This window comes from Orycteropus afer, unplaced genomic scaffold (assembly GCF_000298275.1).
Source record: "Orycteropus afer afer isolate SDZICR_OR568_19922 unplaced genomic scaffold, OryAfe1.0 scaffold00038, whole genome shotgun sequence".
In the NCBI taxonomy this organism is placed as follows: domain Eukaryota; kingdom Metazoa; phylum Chordata; class Mammalia; order Tubulidentata; family Orycteropodidae; genus Orycteropus; species Orycteropus afer.
The window spans coordinates 1,276,989-1,296,746 of record NW_006921625.1 but is presented as its reverse complement, the minus strand read 5'-3'; the positions used below and the strand labels follow the sequence as shown (position 1 = coordinate 1,296,746).

General features: G+C 54.3%; 1 protein-coding gene across 1 annotated transcript in view; it reads left to right on the top strand.

Moving 5' to 3' along the window:
- The window catches only part of JAKMIP3 (Janus kinase and microtubule interacting protein 3), a 61,657-nt gene that overhangs the window by 35,153 nt on the left and 6,746 nt on the right, over positions 1-19,758 (top strand). Inside the window, exons 8-18 of the mRNA XM_007936789.2 lie at positions 1,181-1,240; positions 3,025-3,153; positions 5,701-5,829; positions 7,956-8,039; positions 10,392-10,454; positions 12,256-12,354; positions 12,746-12,847; positions 12,943-12,996; positions 15,783-15,848; positions 16,617-16,685; positions 16,759-16,836. Of these exons, the coding sequence (XP_007934980.1) occupies positions 1,181-1,240; positions 3,025-3,153; positions 5,701-5,829; positions 7,956-8,039; positions 10,392-10,454; positions 12,256-12,354; positions 12,746-12,847; positions 12,943-12,996; positions 15,783-15,848; positions 16,617-16,685; positions 16,759-16,836 (933 nt within the window). The remainder of the gene's footprint in view (positions 1-1,180; positions 1,241-3,024; positions 3,154-5,700; positions 5,830-7,955; positions 8,040-10,391; positions 10,455-12,255; positions 12,355-12,745; positions 12,848-12,942; positions 12,997-15,782; positions 15,849-16,616; positions 16,686-16,758; positions 16,837-19,758) is intronic.

The following is a 19,758-nucleotide window of genomic DNA, read 5'->3' as shown; positions in this document are numbered from 1 at the left end:
GGTGTTAGTAAGTACCCATTGTTATCCTATGTGAAGAGGGTATTAGCGAGTACCCATCATTATCCTATGTGAAGAGCGTGTTAGTAAGTACCCATGGTTATCCTATGTGAAAAGCATGTTAGTAATCATTATCCTATGTGAAAAGGGTGTTAGTAAGCATTCATCGTTGTCCTTTGTGAAGAACGTGTTAGTAAGTACCCATCATTATCCTGTGTGAACAGCATGTTAGTTAGTACCCATCATTATCCTGTGTGAAGAGCATGTTAGTAATCATTGCCTTATGGAAGTGTGTGTTAGGAAGTACTTCTTATCTTATGTGAAGAGTGTGTTAGTAAATGTCCATCATTAGCTTGTATGGAGAAATGTTTTAAGAAGTAATCGTTATCTTATGTAAAGAGGTGTTTTAAGAAGTAATCGTTATCTTACGTAAAGAGCACATTAGTAAGTACCAGTGGTTAGACTCTCTGCCCGTACCACATGGCTTTCCAGGATGAGTTCCTGTATGGACAGTCCAGGCCACACCCACACTGGTGTATTGTGTAACCCTGGTGCCACCTATTGCAAGGCTGCAGTGGGGATGGGGATACCTCTGTGAAGTCTGACAGGTGCCTGGGGACCTGTAAATGTCCAAGCCACCTGTGGGTACCCTGTAGGGTGCCTAATGCTGGCTGTCCTTCAAGGCCGGCTGTCAAGGGCTTCCTCCCTGGGACCTCACCCCCTTCCTGGGGTTTCTCCCCTTCTTACCTGTGGCCGTATACTCACTGCCCCAGAGGGGGAAGCCCTTCCAAGGAGTGGGTAGAATGGAGCCTGACTCCATGTGTGGAGGCCTTTTCTGTGCCCACTGCTCAGAGGGGCTGGTCATCAGTCCTCCTGGAACTTTCCTTTTCTATGCCTAGGCCCTCAGACCACCTGCCCTCCTGAGGTCCCCAGGTCCAGGCTGTGCAGAGGCTGGTATGTGGCTCAGAGCCCACCCACCAGGGGGACTCACTTCCCAGCTCAGCACAAACAGTAAACTGCCCAGACTCCAAAACAGGTGGCCAGAGCCACGGCCTTCCACTTCCAGGTGTTCATGACAACATGAACCACAGGCCAGTTCAGATGATGCTGCAGAAGTAGTGACTTGTGTACCCTGAACTGCTGGAGTGGTTCAAATACTTAAAGAATCTCTTGGTTTTTTCAGGAGCGTGATAAGCTTCTAAGATACCGGAAACAAAGAAAGAAAATGGCCAAGCTCCCCAAGGTAAAGGAAAAAGGCCTCAAAGGCATGTGCTACTCTTAAACAGGAGACTCTTCTTATGTAGCAGAAAGGAAACACTGTTACTGTTTTTAGAGCTTCCTGGGTGAATAGAAATTCCGGAAGCAATGCTACTATTTCTAGAGCCTCCTCTGTGAGTGGAAAGGAAGCACTGTTAACTGTTTCTAGAGTTTCCTGTGTGGGCAGAAAGGAAGCACTATTACAGTTTATAGAGCCTTCTGTGTGGGTGGAAAGGAAGCGATATTACTGTTTCTAGAGCCTCCTGTGTGGGCGGAAAGGAAGCAATGCTACTATTTCTAGAGCCTCCTGTGTGGGTGAAAAGGAAGCAATGTTACTGTTTCTAAAAGCTGTTCCTGTGAAATGGCTCAACAGTGGGACCAAAGTTTAAATTAACCACATCTAAACCTACCATAGAAGCTCTGGTGGCATAGTACCTAAGGCATTTATTTGACTGCTAACTAGAAGGCTGGCGGTTCAAACCCACCAGCCACTCATCAGAAGGAAGATTGGGCAATCTACTTCCATAGTGATACCGCCTTGGAAACCCAAGGACGGGACACTATGAATCGGATCTGACTTGATGGCAGTGAGTTTGGTTTGGTTTTTGGAAGCCTACTACTTTGAAATTCGCAAGAATGGTGTGAACATGTGATGAAGACATTAGGGCTTACCTGGGTACTGTCCTGCCCAGGCTGTGAACTCCTGCATCTGTGTGGAATGCAGGGTGCTAAGGACAGTGGGTTGTAGGCCAGTATGTGGCTGTTCACGGGGAGATGTCCTTGACCCATCCTGGCATGGTGCAGGACTGGGCAGGGTTTTGTTCCATGCACATGGGGTTGCCATGAACCAGGGGGCTTGCTCTCACCGCAGCTAATGGTACCAATGATAAGTACTTGTTTTTCTGGCCTTAATAAAGGAGGTGGGGGTGGGCCCTCCATGAGCCCTGGGGTCACAGAGAGCAGCGATGGTTAAAGGAACCCCTACCTCAAAGACCAGACCTGCGTGTTGACTCAGCTGGGAGTGGTGACTCTGAGGTTGTCACTGGGATAAGTGACTGGGTTTGCCATCAAGGCCATTTGGCTTTGAATGGTTCTTTGTGAAAAGGCTGCCAGGTGCTGAGAGGCCCTGGAAGGTAAGGGCCTCTCTGGTTAGGTGCCTGGAGATCACCGAAACTGAGGGGAGAGGATGGATGGGGGTCTCTAAACAAAGGGGACCACGGAGGCCATCCTGACCAGTCCTCTGCAGCAAGCCGCTTTCCAAAGCACAAGAGGTGGCAGCTCCTTTAACCATTGCTGCTCTCTGGGACCCCAGGGCTCACACAGAACTCAGGTTTGTCAAAGGCCACAGTGGGGCAGGGCCACCTCAGTCCCTGCTGGTCCACATGTGGAAGAGAGGCCAGCAGCAGCAGTTTGTGAAACCATGGGGTGGGGCTGAGGTCTCCAGGCCGATGGCCAATCCACAGAGTTCTGCCAAAGAAGGAGGGACCCTGGAATGTGATTGAGAGCAGAGGGCAGGATGAGAGGGGGCTTTCGGATTTTGTAACATCCAGAATCCTCATCCGTGGAACCCCAGGCCATCCCCACTTGGGCCTTTGCCATCCGTCCAGGACAACCAAGATGGCCACCCTCAGCCAGGCCACCATCTTGCCTAAAGGAAGGCAGTGTGGGTAGTAGAGACAGGACCGAGTAGGGCGTGGGGCTATGGGGGCGGACGGCATCAGAGCCAGGCCCTGGGGCTGGGGCTACACTAACCTTGCCTTCTGGTCAAAGCCGGTCGTGGTGGAGACCTTCTTTGGATATGATGAAGAAGCTTCCTTGGAGTCGGATGGATCCTCCATCTCGTATCAAACAGACAGAACCGACCAGACGCCATGCACCCCGGATGGTGACTTGGAAGAGGTAATGTTAGTGCCCCTCGGCGGCTCCTGGGTGCTTTCCTCATGGGCTGGCCGTGCAGTCAGGGCTCGAGTGGCCGTGGCAAGCAGATGCACATCCTGCCTAAGTCCTCAGTTCTCCCAGAAAGCAGAAGTCTGCCCTCACTAACCAACAGGCCATGGTTTGAGCCACGGCAAGATGAGAGCCACAGTCATGTCACTCGGTGTTGTCCCTGAGAGGGGACATAATGCTCACACCTGTCCTGCCTCTTCTAATAACATCCAAGCTGGGGTGGTGGGTGGGTCATCTGCCAGGGTCTCTAGGACAGGAGGCCTTGTGACTCAGGGCTTGTCCCCTGGGGAAACAGAACCAACAGGAGGAACCTGGGGCAGCTGGAGCTCCACGGGGTGTTGCGTTTTTCCAGGACTCATAAGTTTTCCGTCCTTGACAGGGTATAAAGCCTCACCACTTTCTACCACTTTCATTAAAAAAAAAAACAAAAAACTCACTGCCGTCAAGTCGGTTCCGACTCACAGTGACCCCTCCTTCTGAGGGGGATCCTTCTGAGGCAGTGTCCTTATGATAGTAGATTGCCCAGTCTTCCTTCCAAGGAGTGGCTGGTGGGTTTGAAGCACTAGCCTTCTGGTTAGCACTCAGATGCCTTAGGTACTATGCCACCAGCCATTCTTATTAGTAGAAAATACTTGAGTTTTCCTTCTTTGACAAGTTTCAGCCTTACACAGATTCTGACTTTAGCAGGCTTTACTGTAGATAGATAGGCAGGCAGGCAGGCAGACAGACAGACAGACAGATTGATTGACTTATCATAGATGTAAACCCACTCCCAATGAGTCGATTCCGACTCATAGAGACCCCATTGGGTTTCCAAGGCTATCAGTCTTTACAGAAATAGATTGTCTCATCTTCCTCCCATGGAGCAGCTGGTGGGTTTGAACTGCTGACCTTCTGGTTAGCAGCCAATGTCTTACCCACTTTGCCACTGGAGCTCATATACATATGTATATATACATGTTGTTGTTATGTGCCATCGAGTTGGACCCGACTCATAGCGACCCCTCCTTGGGTTTCCAAGGTAGTATCACTATGGAAGTAGATTGCCCAACCTTCCTTCCGAGGAGTGGCTGGTGGGTTTGAACCGCCAGCATTTTGGTCAGCAGTCAAGTGCCTTAGGCACTACTCTGCCAGAGCTCCTATATATACACATAGACGTGTGTATATGTGTGTGGAGAGAGTTATTTAAGCACTTGGCTCATGCAGTTGGCAAAAGCTCTCGCTTCACAGGGCGGGCAGTGCTCAGTAGGACGGGTGGTGCTCCACATTTGGGGCAGCGCTCAGTAGGGTGGATTGTACTCTGCAGGGGCGGGCAGCAGACAGAAACTCCAACAGGATCTGAGGCAGAATCCTCTCACGTTAGTTCTTACAGCCTCTTTAGCTCACTGGATCAGGCTTATTCACATTACCAAGGGTCCTGATGGTAGGTGCTAACCACAGCTACAGAGCACCCTCATGACAACATCTAGATGAGCACTGGGCAAAGAACTAGGCCCAGCGCCTGGCTGCATTGACACATAAAATTAACCTCACCAGCCCAAGTGGCCCCACCCCCAGTGTCCCTTTTTGTGGAGGGGGCAGAGAGCTCACCCTGCCCTACTAAAGGGCTGTCCCTGGAGGATTTGGAACCACCAGTGGGGAGGTCAGTGCTGGGGCTCGTGCCCACTGCTGGAACATGCATCAGGGCAGGGACACCAGGACACAGTCCAGTCTCCCACTCCAGCCCGTCTTCCAGGGTGACAGTCGCCTTCAAAGTCACGCACCCCATGACACCTAGGACAGGAGCCTGCCTGAGGTCTTCACTGTGTGAGGCTGTAGATGAGGCCTCCACTGGCAAGTCCTGGTGGCTGAGTGCTGGCCAGGGATCCCCTTAGAGGTCTCGTGGACTAGGCAGGGGTGAGCTGGGCTGGGCCACATGGCACTGCCCTCCCATGGCCAGACCTTTGGCTTCTCTTCTGGGCAGCAATAGCAAGCCCCTGGGGGTCCAGGGAGCCTAGACCCTGCTGCCACCAGCCTTCTCCTTGAGCAGAGTCAGTGACATTTCAACTAGGACAAAAAGTCCTCTGCAGGAAGTGAATGGCGATGCCCCCACAGCAGATGCTGTGAGCAGGTCCTCAGCCCAGCTCTTGGCCCACGCAGCCTCCATGGACCTGTGGGATCCCGAAGTAATGGCATGGGGCGGGGTGGGGGGAGGCGCCGCGCGGCAGTGGAGGGGGCCTGGTGGCCTGGTTGGGATCAGGCAGGCCTCCATGGGGAGCCAGCTCAGCTCAAAGCCTTTCCCCTAGGGCTCAGCACTCACCCCTGCCTCTAAATGGGGCTGGGGTCGCAGGTCACCATCCCCCTCACCCACTTTGAGAGCCAACTGGAGGGAGGGTCTCTGGAAAGACCTGTGGATTTCATTAGGAGGAAAAGCGGGCAAGGGGTATCGTTGCTGTTGGAGGTGCTGTGGCCACCCGTGTGCTGCCCAGCCCTGACACTGCACCTCTTCTCTGCACCCAGGGCATGGCCAAGGAGGAGACAGAGCTGCGCTTCCGGCAGCTCACCATGGAGTACCAGGCGCTGCAGCGGGCCTACGCCTTGCTGCAGGAGCAGGTCGGAGGGACCCTGGACGCTGAGCGAGAAGTTAAGGTCTAAATGACTTTCATTCCATGACGTTCAGGCCACAGCCTTTGTGGGGACACGCCTACTCCTGTCCCCATGGGCACTGTCCACCCTCGGGGACACTCATGGGCATAGAAAATCTGTGTTTGCCAGCCAGCCGGAGTCTCCCTGGGCACCAGGAGGGCGAGACAGACTGAAGGCTGGACATGAGCAAAGGACGGTTCCCTGGGGAGTACATCTTCCCAGAAGAGCCATCTCAGTGTGGGGCACAGACTTTAAGACGAATGTGCCTACTTTGCAGATCTCCCTTTGGCCTCGGGGCCAATGACGAAGGTGCAGGGGGCAGAGCAGTTGTGGAAACTGCTCAGACGGCACTCACAGAGCACAGACGAGCTCCACAGGGCGTCCCCGTCGGAGCAGCTTCTGTAGCAGCTCAGACTGGCAGGGAGTCAGGGATGACCAGGTGGGGCCTTCTACACCCCAGGGCCTACCTAGAAAAGACTGGATCAGTCTTCTAAACAGCTGGGCCATCCGGGAGAAAGGACCTTAAGTGGATATGTGCAAGAAGGAACCCAGAGGAGCGGAGGCTCCCTTGCAGAGTGCTAGTGCCCCTGGAGGCACTGTCGGGTGGACCATTCAGAGAGCAAAACAGTACAGGTGCATGTCTGTGTGTCTGTGACTGTGAATATACATGTTGTAAGTGTAGGTATGTGAGTGTGTATGTATATGTGAGTGTGTATGAGTATGTGAGCATATATGTGTATACATGTGTATGTATGTGTATATGAGCATGTATATATGTATGTGTATGACTGTGTAAGCATATGTGTAAAGATATATATGTATATCTGTGAGTGTATGTACACGTAAGTGTGTGAGCATATACATATGTATGTGAGTGTGTGGTCTGTGTATGAGTGCATGTGTGTGTGAACATGTACATATGTATGTGTGTGAGTGTGATGTGTGTGTATGAGCGTGTGCTTATATGTGAGTGTGTGGTCTGGGTGTGAGTGTGCATATGTATGTGTGTATAAGTGTGTACATATGTGTGTGTGGGTGGGGTCTGTGTGTGAATGTGTGTGTGTATATGTGTATGAGTGTGTGTGGTCTGAGTGTGCATATGTGTATGTGTGAGTAGGTATATATGTATGTGTGGTCTGTGTGAGTGTGTACATGTCTGTGGTTGGATGTGAGTGTGCATATTTATGTGTGTATGAGCATGTACGTGTGTGTGTGTGTCCATGTGTGAATGTGTATATGTGTATGAGTGTGTACATATGTGTGTGTGTGGTCTGTGAGTATTCATATGTATATGTGTGTGAGCATGTACATATGTGTATGTGGTCTGTGAGTATGCATATGTATGTGTGTATGAGTGTGTACATATGGATGAGTGTATGTGTGATCTGTGTGCATATGTATGTGTGTATGAGTGTGTACATATGTATGTGTGCACGGTCTGTGTGAGTGTGCATATGTATGTGTGTATGAGTATGTACATATGTATGAGTATGTAGCCTGTGTAAGTGTGCATATGTATATATGAGTGTACATGTGTATGTGTGTGTGTGGTCTGTGTGAGTGTGCATATGTATGTGTGTATGAGTATATGTGTGTGTGTGGTCTGTGCATATGTATGTATGAGTGTGTACATATATATGTTACTATGTGAGTGTGGTCTGTGTATATATATATGTGTGTGTGTGAGTGTGCACATATGTTTGTGAGTATGTGTGTGTGGTCTGTGTGAGTGTGCATATGTATGTGTGCATATGTATGTGAGTGGGGGAGGTCTGTGTGTCTTGGTGTGAGTATGTTATTCCTGGTGACTTGTCATCTTTATCAAGGACACAGACCACCCCGGAGCTCACACAGGAATGTGGTTGCTCTTGGTGGTGTGGAGGCCGGTAAATGAGGATTTTACTCAGGATCTCAGACGAATCACAGCTTTCCCCTAGGATCTGACTGAGACGTCTGCAAATCAGTCTTGCAATGCTTCCTTCCCGTGAGGCATTGCTTCTGGAGGTCATTAATAGTCATCCTCCATCAGATAGCTCTGAGGCAGCTCCCCCCCCAAAATGTCCTGTCCATGAGCATCTGTCCACACTGGTCTTGTAGAGAAAGTTTCATGTCTCTCTCCCATCTTACAGACCCGTGAGCAGCTACTTGCAGAAGTGCAGCGCTCACAGACACGAATTGAGGACCTGGAGAAGGCCCTGGCTGAGCAGGGGCAGGTGAGGGCTGGGGCAGGGAGAGGCACGGGAGGACCCTCCAGTGCACGTGGCAACACGATGTACCTGCATGCTCGAGGTCAGCGCACTGAGCCAACTTCACCACATGCATGTGACAGCTCCCTAAGTTCCAGGACTGGGGGGACTGTGCACCCAGGGGCCCCAGACACCTTGGACGTAACGGGATCTGCCGACTGTGTTGCCCTCCCAGGTGTGATCCCAGCAAATCATGTCTTCTCAGTTCAGGGCCAGGGGTTCAGGTCCCAGCCTCATTCCCCACAGCTCACCCCAGGTCTGGGGCACATACCAGGGCCTTTATGACAGAAGATTTTTTGACCTGGGGTTCCCAGGCTCATCCTGCAGGTGTGCTTGGGCCACCCACAATGACGGTTCATCCAGGAGTTCCTCCATCACTCCCCCCACCCCAACCCAGTAGGGCAGCCTTCCCAGGGCCATAGGGCTTGAGTGCCCCATGGCCTGCTGCTGTCTAGCACTGCCTCAGGCTGGTCCAGGCTGAATGAGGCCCACATGGGTCGAGGGTTGGTGTGGACAGCTTCAGTGTGGAAATGCACCCTGGGGATCCAGATGGCACTTCCTGGGCTCACTATGTATGCCCAGACAGCTTCAGCAGTTCTCAGTAAATATGTGTCAACCTGTGGATGGACAGATGGACAAAGAACCACATGAGAAACATCCATGTGGCTGAGGTCCTTCACTGACCTGTGACTCCAGACTCCCTGTCACCGGGTCTTTCACCCCCAGGGCTGCCGTGTGGCATGTCCAGGGCCACTGTGTACACAGATTGCAGGGATGGTGTCTTGGGAGTCCAGCCCTACACCACCTCACAGACAGCATGGTGGCCCATCCCCACCCTCACGAGCAAAGTCCCTGAGGCCCAATCCAGTGTCTGAGGCCATTTCACAGATGTTATTGTCACGTTGAGAGCTCTGGTAATGTAGTGCCTAGGGCACTTGACTGCTAACCAGAGGCTGGCGGTTCAAACCCACCAGGCACTCCTCGGAAGGAAGATTGGGCAATCTACTTCTGTAGTGATACTGCCTCGGAAATCCGAGGAGGGGTCGCTCTGAGTCGGGTCTGACTCAACGGCACGTAACAACAACAACAACGACATTGTCACGTTATTTATGCTAGAAAAGAAAGTGGCCAAGGTGGCTGGGGACACGGAGGAGGAGGAAGAGGAAGGGAAGGAGTGGGAGGAGGAGGAAGATGAAGGGGAGGAGGGGGAGGAGGAGACAAAGGTAGGGGAGGAGGAGTGGGAGGAGGAGGAGGACGACGAGGAGGATGTAGATCCCTCTCACACTGTTCTGGTTCCCTAGTGCCACTCTGACAAGAATATACCACCAATGGGATGGCCTTAACAAACAGGAGTTTATTCTCTCACAATTTGGAGGGTAGAAGTCCAAGTTCACAGTGCCAGGCTCTAGGGGCTGGGTGAAAGTCCCTCAACCTTGGGCTTCAGCTCTGCCTCTTGCTCCTGGCCCATTGAGGGACACCTCTTCACTCAGGCAGCTACTAGCTGCTGAGGCTAACAACCCCAAGATCGACAAATAAAATGGCACAGTCCCAATGTTACCAAACCACACAGCAGGCCGTTAATGTAAGTCCATTGAAAGTCCCAAGGTCAGCAGAGCATGGCAGGCTGCTGAACAATGACATGGCTACATGCAGGGTTCAAGGTGCCATAAGCTAGAAACCGTTCCCCAAGGCTTTTCTCATATACAGGAAGCAGACCACATCCCTAAGGCAGCTACTCAGCTGCTCACAGTAGATTCCACCATGGAGTTGATTACCAGTCTCATCATGGGGAATACTACCCCCAGCTGCCCAGCCACTCAACCAGGTGTAGCCAAGTTGACACACAGACTTAACCACCACACATGGAGAAAGGAGTCTTTCAAACATGGAAAGGACATGGCAAACCACAGAAGGGAATGAAGTTCAGGATCCGAGGCAACCGGCTTTCTCCCCAACACTGCTTTGTTCTCGCAACACTGCTGGTGACGGGAATGCCACAGGGGCTCAGGACAGAAGAGGCGTGTGCCCAGGAAGCCCACACCATCCAAGGCCTGACCTTGAGGCTGGCCACCAAGACATCCACACACTGTGCAGAAGAGCACAGCTTTGGGCCGTGCAGTGGCCCAGGAAGGCTGGCCCCAGGCTTCTTGCTCTTCAGCTGGTTCATGGCTCTCGTGGGTGGGCACCGTCAGGGCCATCAGAAGCATAGTGTCCACCAGGCTGGTGGGCCCTGGGCACCTCCTCTTGGGAGATCATGGGGTGAGGTTAAGATGCAACCCTGTAGCGTGTTCATTTTCTCACTCCCTTTCCTTCTGCAAGGATGTGAAGTGGATTGAAGAGAAGCAGGCCTTGTACCGAAGAAACCAAGAGCTGGTCGAGAAGGTATGCCCAGGCCACCCATCTGGGTGCCCACTTGGAGCCCTGCGGGGCTGGTGGGGTCCATGAGCACCCCATCGAGGTGCTTCCAGGCCTCGCCCATCCACAGGACCCTGGCAGTAGCTCCGGGCTAACTTGTTCACCTCTATGGGTGACGATGGCCTGGAATGGGCCTGGGGAGGTTGGGTCCCTGCTGTTTGCTGGTGGGTATGTGTTGGTGATGGTGACATTTTGGCAGAGTGGCCTTTCGAAGCCACTGGAATCATCCAAGTTGAAAGTCTGGCTGGGTCAGGGGCCAGGTCCAGAGGCCATGTGGTGCTCAGGGAAGACTTCCATAGAGTCCCCGTGGAAGGCCTTGACATCCACTTCTGCCCTTGCTGAGCAGCTGGGAGTGCAGGTCTGGTCGACCCAGCAGCTGGCTCACTGAGAGCTGCTCTCGGCCTCTGGACATTATGCCTGTCACCCCCAGGCTGGAGCTTGGCTGGTCAGAAAGTGTGGTGGACAGCTGACTATTCTTGCCAATGGCCTCAGCTTTGACTGGAGGGTGCCCCCATGCCTTCACCCCGGGGTGCAGTCAGGGAGGGAGCATGGTCCTCTTCTCCATCACAGCCTCCCCTGGTGGAGCCTGACCTTCCACCAAAGTAGAGACAGGCAATCACAGCACTGAGACACCAGTCTGATGAGATCTGGGCCATGTGGGCTCACCCTGATTTGGGGGATAGGAGCCTGGAAACTTTGAGTGAGTTGTGGGGAATAAGGGGGCTGGCTACAGTCAGTCACTCAGGCGGCTGCAATTTAGGCCATCTCTCATGGGTAAGGGGTGCACCTTGGGACCACTTGCACACCAGTAGCTGGTGGTCGCCTTGTCCCCTGGCAGAGAGGGGCTGGGGAGGCAGTGCCACCACCCTTGGGAGGTAGGGTGGCCGCAGGCAAGGAGCAACCTTCTGGAAGCCGGGACGGTGAGCAGCTCGGAACCCAGCCTGTTCCTCCCTGGCCAGGGCGCCCCCTAACCCCTCCCCCAGTGGGACTCATGCTCTGGGCCTGGTCCCCTCCTTGACTGCTAAGCGGCACCTGGGCCTTCCTGTGGGCCGCCCGCACGTGTCTGAGCACAGGAAGGCCGCATCCAGGGGCGTGTGCTCGCTGGAGCCTGTGCCGTGGCCTCCAGGGACCCTGGTCACCTGCCTGCTCACAGGTGCCGCCTTGTGCTCACCTGGAGCCTATGCTGCTGGCTGCAGGCCGACACCCCCCACCCACACACACACACACACACACACACACACACACAGTATCAGAGCAGCCCCTCACCTGAGTTCCTTTCAGGGGGAGAGACCACTGCCCCTATGGGCCCCTCCTGGGGCTCTTTTCCAGTTGGTGCTCGTGGGGCTGGTGAGGACCAGGGCCCAGCATCTCTGGAAGGTGTGGGCTTCATGCGAGGAGCACAGGCATCGTGCTGCTGTTTAGATAGCCTCTCAGGGCATAGGCGCTGCCAAGGGAGCCAGGTACTGCCCACGGATGCAGGTGGTGGGAACTCCCTCAGCCAGCCTAGTGCTGGGGACATCCTGTGGCTGCTGGCAGCCAGCGAGGCCCGAGCCACTGGGCCTTGTCCTGCCTTTGCCCTCAGGGGGCGCCTCCAACCCTCCCCCAGCTCTGTCTGCCTTTCTGCTGCCCAGGCCCTGGGGCTCAGCTGAGGACACAGACTCCAGGGAGGTTTTGCCTGCTGTTCCGTGCGGCTCGGGAGCCGTCCAGCAGATGGCCTCCGAGGGGCAGGTCTGGCATTCTCTGAGGTCGCTGATCTCTGGCCTCGCAGATAAAACAGGTGGAGACCGAGGAAGCGCGGCTGAAGCATGACGTCCAGGATGCGAGAGACCAAAACGAGCTGCTGGAGTTTCGGATCCTGGAGCTCGAGGTGTGCTCAGGGCACAGTGCGCTGGCCGCGCCCAGCAGGGAGGGGCGTGGCCAGGCTCCTGTGGCCTCTCCCCCTGAGCCTCTCACCTAAGCCTCCCTGACTGATGGGAAGCAGGAAGGGCAGTGACCTGCCCAGGGCCGCCTGGCCGGGGTGACGGCACCAGGCTGCCACGGGGTCCACACCTGGGGTCACCCTGCCCCTCCAGTCTGGAGGACCCCTGCTTCTGTCAGCACTTTGGCACAGTGGCTGAGTTCTTGGGAACGCCCAGGTGACCCCACACTCTGTGGCCTGTGTCACCATCCTACTCCCCGGACATCCTGGTCCAGCCACCCAGAGGAGGAGATGGGGCGGCTGTGACCGGCGTGTGCCCAGCCTCTGTCCCCTGTCCCAGGAGAGAGAGAGGAAGTCACCTGCCATCAACTTCCACCATGTGCCCTTCGTGGACGACGGGAGGAGTCCTCTGCAGGTGTACTGCGAGGCGGAGGGCGTGACGGTAAGCCCGCTCCCGGCCCAGTAGCCACGCTCACCCAGTGGGTCCCCTCCAGTCTGCCCGCTGCGCTCACCCTGTCCGCCTGTCTCTGCTCCCAGGACATCCTGGTCTCGGAGCTGATGAAGAAGCTGGACATCCTGGGCGATAACGCCGTAAGTGTATGTCGCTCTCCTGACTTGTGCATGCTCCCTCGGTCTCCTGCACCCAGCTCACAACGCCCCGCCCACAGGCCCCACCCACAGCACCCAGCTCACAGCGCCCCGCCCACAGCGCTCGGACCCGCCCGTTGGCATGCTGGGCTCACGGCTCCTGCACTTGGCTGCTCATGGCAGTGCCCGCGGGGACACGTAGGTCCTCAGGGTCTGGCCCCCAGGCTTCAGGCTCCTCCTGCTGTGGGCAGGGACACCCAGGGCTGTCAGTGCCAAATCTTGGCTTATCCTTGTGGGGAGGTGGCAGTGGAATAGCTGTCCTCAGAAATCCCCAGCCCTCATTGGGCCTGGGGTCGGAGTTCCAGCGGCTGAGTGCCTGCGTCCTTCGCCCCGCCCTGGGTCCTCTGTCTGTACTCTTCGCCCCCCCCCCACTTCCGCCAGGCCCTGTGTTGATGGCACCCCATTTCTGCCCTGACTTGGGGAGCAGGTAAGAGAAGAGGTGGGAGGTGCTGGGGGGCTTTCCAAGCCCTCATCCCTCGCTCGGACCCCGGGCTTCAGTGCCATTTTGGGGGTAGGCTCCAAGGTCCAGCTCTGGATATTGGTCCCATCAGGGATTTGAGGGGGATTTCCCAGCTGGACAGAGTGAGGCCCTAGGGCCATGTGGACCATGGGGCTGATTTAACGGCATTGCTAGGACCGATGGAGCTGGCTGGCAGACCCCTACTCAGGTGCCCTCGGAGCCCCCAGCACAGCCAGTATTCATGGCCACCCCACCACAGAGTCTCGCAGCTCCCTCTACCCCAGCTCAGGGACAGGATCGGGCACACCTCTGTGCTAAGATCAGGGCCACAGAAAGCAGCTCCTGGACCAGTGCCAACATCTTCCCAGGCCCGGCCTCAAAGCCACTGCCGAGCACAGGAGCAGGAACCAGAAACACAGGTACCCCAGGACGGTGTCCTGCAGGGCCCACACCCGCCAAACCTATCTGGAAGTGAAGAGCAGCCTGCTAGTGAGGCAGGTGACAGGGACAGACCGGCCACCACCAGCTGATGACAGGGACAGATGTCATCACCCGCAGGTGACATGGACAGACCGGCCATCACCGCCAGGTGACAAGGACAGACCAGCCACCATCGGCAGGTGACAGGGACAGACCGGCCACCATCGGCAGGTGACAGGGACAGACGTCATCACCGGCAGGTGACAGGGACAGATGTCATCACCCGCAGGTGACATGGACAGACCGGCCATCACCGCCAGGTGACAGGGACAGACCAGCCACCATCGGCAGGTGACAGGGACAGACCGGCCACCATCGGCAGGTGACAGGGACAGACGTCATCACCAGCGGGTGACAGGGACAGACTGGCCACCATCGGCAGGTGACAGGGACAGACCGGCCATCACCGCCAGGTGACAGGGACAGACTGACCATCACCAGTAGGTGACAGGACAGACTAGCCACTGGCTGGTGACCAGGCCATTGGTGCCTTTGTGGCTCAGACCCACCCTAGCAAGTGCTGCAGAGCCCCAAATGGCCTGTGGACACACCTGGATCTGCTCCCAGAGTGGTCAGGGCCCTGGGTGCTAAGAGAAGAGGTTCATGGTGAGCAGAGCAGGTGCCCATCTGCCCACTGCTGCACATGGGCTGTGGGGAGAAGGTCACCAAGGGAAGAAAGATTTAGTCACACCATGGGTCAGCCCAATTTAACTGTCCCAGGGAGTCCTACGGTCGCCCTGAAGCCACCTCCAAGCCCCTGCCCTTGAATCTTAGCCATCACACAAAGCTCTGGCTGGGAACCCAGAGCAGGAGGAACAAGGGGCATCCCAGCCAGAAGGCCAGCCCTGTGGGCAAGTCCAGGAGGCCCACAGTCCCCACAGGGACAGTCTTTCTCCACCTGTGGCCTGAGTTGTGGGCTTCATGCTGACTGCAGGGGGAAGAGGAGCCCTCAGGGAGTCCGGTCCCAGGAGCAGTGGAAGGACCCTGACAGGGTGTCCTAGCAAAAAGCTCCCCTTGTGTGAGGGGGCTGGGGAGCGTGCATCATGAGCCCCCCCCCCGTGCCAGGTCCCCTGCCCTAGCCTTGTTGAGGTCCTCCTACCCCCACTGTGATCCACCAGGTCCCCTGTCCCAGCATCTATCCTACAAAAACCTCCCACGGGGCCCTCTTAGCCATACCTTCCTCCTTACCACGCTCTCTCTCCACACCCACCTGCCTATGGAAGCCTGGCTGTCTTGAGGACACTGAGGCCAGCCGGAGGGCAGATGCCAGGGCCTGGAGGTGCCTGTGGATGGTAGTGCTGGTCCCAAAGCCAGAGGGCCCCTGGGCGGAGGCAGGGAGAGGGCGCAGGGAGGCCAGCTGTGGGGCTTGGAATCTTTGCCAGCTGTGAGCCCACCCCCTCCTGTTCTGCATGGGGACCAAAACCAAACACCAAACTCACTGCTGTTGAGTGGGATCCGACTCATAGTGACTCCTCCTTGGGTTTCCAAGGTGGTATCACTACAGAAGTAATTGCCCAAACTTCCTGAGCTGGGGTGGGACCTCATTGGCTAGAAGAACCCCAGCTACTTGCTCCCTAAGCCTCCCCCATGGGCTTCACGGGGCCTGCGCTATTAGCCTAGCCTGTCTGGATACCCACAGTCAGAGGCCGTGAGGCCGCACACAGTGTGCCCAGTCAGCAGTGCTGAGAGAGCGGGGGTCAGAGCCCCAGGGGAGCTTCAGCGCTCATGGCCCAGCCCTGCCACACCCCAAGAGCTGCTGCCCTGACAGCTGTGTTCTGCTTTTGGGCAGAATCTGACCAACGAGGAGCAGGTGGTCGTCATCCAGGCAAGGACCGTCCTGACCTTGGCTGAAAAGGTAATGGTGACTGTGTGGACGCTCCGTGACGGGGCCACCTGGGGGAGGATCACTCCAGCACAGGGACTCCTGGGGACCTGGCCACTAACAGCACCACCTCACACCTTTGGGAGGAAGTATCCACCCCACCCTGGCCTGGGCCTTACTGCTCTTCCCCAAAAGGCAGAGCCTTGAGGCTGGGGCTGCAGAATGGTCCTCTGAGGGCTGCCTCCTTGCACCCCACTCCCTGCTCCCAGGGCTGCCACCCTCCTGGTCCCCCACCACCCGGGGCCCACCAGTGGACTGTAGTCAGGGCCACCTCTCCAGACCTTTCAGCAGCAAGGAGCAGAGGAGACAGGATGGGAGGATGTGACCTCAGGAAGACAGCCACCCCCCCTTGCATCTCCCAGCAGAGCCCTCCAGGGCCACTCTGCCTCTTTGCACCCCAAATCATTGTTCCTCCCCGGGGGTGGGCAGCCCAGATATGGTTACATGCCCCATGGCCACAGAGCTCAGGATCTGGCCCAGCCCCTCCTCCCCTGGAGGAGCTGGAGGATGGAGGCCAGGTTCTCCTGTCACTGGGAACACGCATGCTCCTGTGGCCACCCCCATGGAGGTGGGGAGGCAGGATGACTGGCCTGTGGGGAAGCCCAGGGTCCCTGTGACTCATGGAGGCAGGGTGGCTGGCCTGTGGGGACGCCCAGGGTCCCTGTGACTCATGGAGGCAGGGTGGCTGGCCCCTGTGGATGTCCACGGTCCCTGTGACTTGCTCATTCTGTTTGTGCCCAGTGGCTCCAGCAGATTGAAGAGACGGAGTCAGCCCTGCAGCGGAAGATGGCTGACCTGGAAAGTGAGAAGGTAGGTGTGTTTGCGGGTGCCCTGTGGTGCCACCACCACTTGGCACCAACTAAGGCTGGCCCTCTGTTGCTAGGAGCTGTTCAGTAAGCAGAAAGGCTACCTAGATGAAGAACTGGACTACCGCAAGCAGTCCCTGGACCAAGCTCACAAGGTAAGGGCCACGTGTCCACCCAGCAGAGCTGCCAGGACCATTGTCCTAGACAGCAGGGACTTGAGTAACAGACGGCAGAGTGTGCTCACACCTGCCCCTGAGGTCACATCACCTCAGGGGTCACCATCCTCAGTCAGTAGGGACTCAGGCTACAGATGGAGGCGTGTGCTCATGCCTGTCCCTATGGCCACCTCTCTCCACATTCACCCACCATGGTGTCCGTCAAGGTCAAGGCTCTGTGGGCAGCACTGGGCCGTGGCTGTTCAGTGTCACTTCCTGCAGATTCCCAGAGGAAGGCCAGCATGTTCAGCTTGCTGCCTTGTGGGTTTTTATTTATTTATTTATTTACATCATTTAAGGATTGGATTTTCCCCTGGATAACAAACCTGCATACACTCATCTGTCATTCATGAGCTCAAGCAGATGGGTATCAAAGACTGGACCCCAAGTGCCCAGGTGAACAGTGGCCTGGGATCCCTGCAAATTTCCACATGTTCCCCGCTCTGTGAATGCAAGAATCCAGTTGAGTCAAGGTGACCCTGATTCATGGCGACCCTACGTGGGTCAGAGTAGAGCTGCGCTTTATGGGGTTCTTAGCGGCTGAGTTTTCAGAAGTAGACTACTAGGCCTTCTTCCAAAGTTCCTGTGGGTGGACTTGACCCTTCAACCTTTCAGTGCTTAACTATTTGTCGCACCCAGGAGCTCCTAAGCACAAGAAGTAGTCCTGAACCCTTCCATGATCTGTGGGACAGATAGTGCCCAACTACATTTTCTTTATCTGGGGTTTAGTAGGAAACTGCTGTCCCACTTTTAGTGTTTGAGACCATCTGGTAGTTTTCTAACTCCAGATCTTTGCACATTTCATTATAATAATTGACTTTGTCTTCTCGAGCTGCTCTTTGAAATCTTCTGTTCAGTTCTTTTATCCTGTTGATTCTTCCATTTGCTTTAGCTACTCTCTGTTCAAGAACAAGTTTCAGAGTCTCTTCTGACATCCATTTTTGCCTTTGCTCTTTTCTTGTCTTTTTAATGACCTTTTGCTTTCTTCATGGATGATGTTCTTGATGTCATCCCACAGTTCATCTGGTTTTTCAGTCATTGGTTTTCAACCTGCCAAATCAACTCTTTAGATAGTCTCTAAATTCAGGTGGGATATAATCAAGGTCATATGTTGGCTATTGTGGACTTATTTTAATTGTCTTCAGCTTCAACTTGAACTTACATATGAGCAGTTGATGGTCTGTTCAACAATCAGCTTCTGGCCTTGTTCTGGCTGAAGATATTGAGCTTCTCCATCGCCTCTTTCCACAAATGTAGTTGATCTGATTCCTATGTATTCCATCTGCCAAAGTCCATGTGTATAGCTGCCATTTATGTTATCGAATAAAGGTGTTTGCAATGAATAAGTCATTGGTCTTGCAAAATTCTGTCGTGATCTCCAGCATCATTTCTATCACCAAGGCCATATTTTCCAAAGACTGGTAATTCTTTGTTGTTTCTAACTTTTGCATTCCAATCATCAATAATAATCAATATATCTTGATTGCATGCTTGGTCAATTTCAGACTGCAGAAGTTGATAAAATCTTCAGTTTCCTTGTCTTTGGCTTTGGTGGTCATGCATAAATTTGAATAATAGTTTAACTGGTCCTCCTTAAGGTATATGGATATTATCCTATCATTGACAGCGTTGTACTTCAGGATAGAACTTGATACATTGTTTGTGATGATGAATGCCATTCCATTCCTCTTCAGTTTGTCATTCATAGCATAATAGATCAACATAAAGAAAATAAAAATCCTCACAACTGGACCAATAAGCAGCATCATGATAAATGGGGAGAAGATTGAAGTTGTCAAAGACCTCACATTATTTGGTTCCATAATCAACACCAATGGAAGCAGCAGTCAGAACATCAGACGACGTATTGCACTGGGCAGATCTGCTCCAGAAGACACCTTTAAAATGCTGAAGAACAAGGATATCTCTCTGGAGACTTCTCCCAAAAAAACCAAACTCACTGCCATCGAGTTGATTCTAACTCATAGTTGACCCCCTTTGGGTTTCTGAGGTGGTAAATCTTTATGGAAGTAGTTGTCCAGTCTTCCTTCTGTGGAGTTGCTGATGAGTTTGAACCACCAACCTTCTGGTTAGCAGTCCAATACCTTAGGCACTAGGCCACCAGAGTTCCTTCTTTGAAGACTTAGGTGCTCCTAACCCAAGCCGTGGTGTTTTCAGTTGCCTAATATGCATGTGAAAGCTGGGCAATGAATAAGGAAGACTGAAGAAGAGTTGGCGCTTTTGCATTGTGGTGTTGGCAAAGAATACTGGAAGTGTGATGGACTGCCAGAAGAAGGAACAGATCTGTCCTGGAGGAAGTGCAGCCAGAATGCTCCTTGGAAGCGAGAATGGCCAGACTTCGTCTCACCTACTTTGGTCATGTCAGAAGGGACCATTCCCTGGAGAAGGATGTCATGCTTGGTAAGGTGGAGGGTCAATGAGCTGGATTGACACAATGGCTGCAGTGACGGGCTCAGGTATAGCGGGGATTGTGAAGACGGCACAGGACCGGGCTGTGCTTCATTCTGTTGTACACAGAGTCTCTATGAGTTGGAGACGAACTGACGGCACCTCACAACAACAGCCATCTGGTGGGGGACTGTATAACTGCGTGAATCTGAGGAAGCAGGCCTCATTTCACCAACCCTGGCACCAGAGACCCCTTGGGGCGTATATGTCTCACTAATTGTATAAAGTCCATATTGCCTCAAAAAATACTTTTGTTTTATTCAAAATGCCTTCCATTACCGAAAAGGTGGTTTCAACACAAAATTTAAAGCAGAAAATAATTGGTCTTAAAAGGATTGAAATGGGGCCACGGCACATGAAGTGCAGGGACGGTTGGTCCTGCAGGGGGCGCCT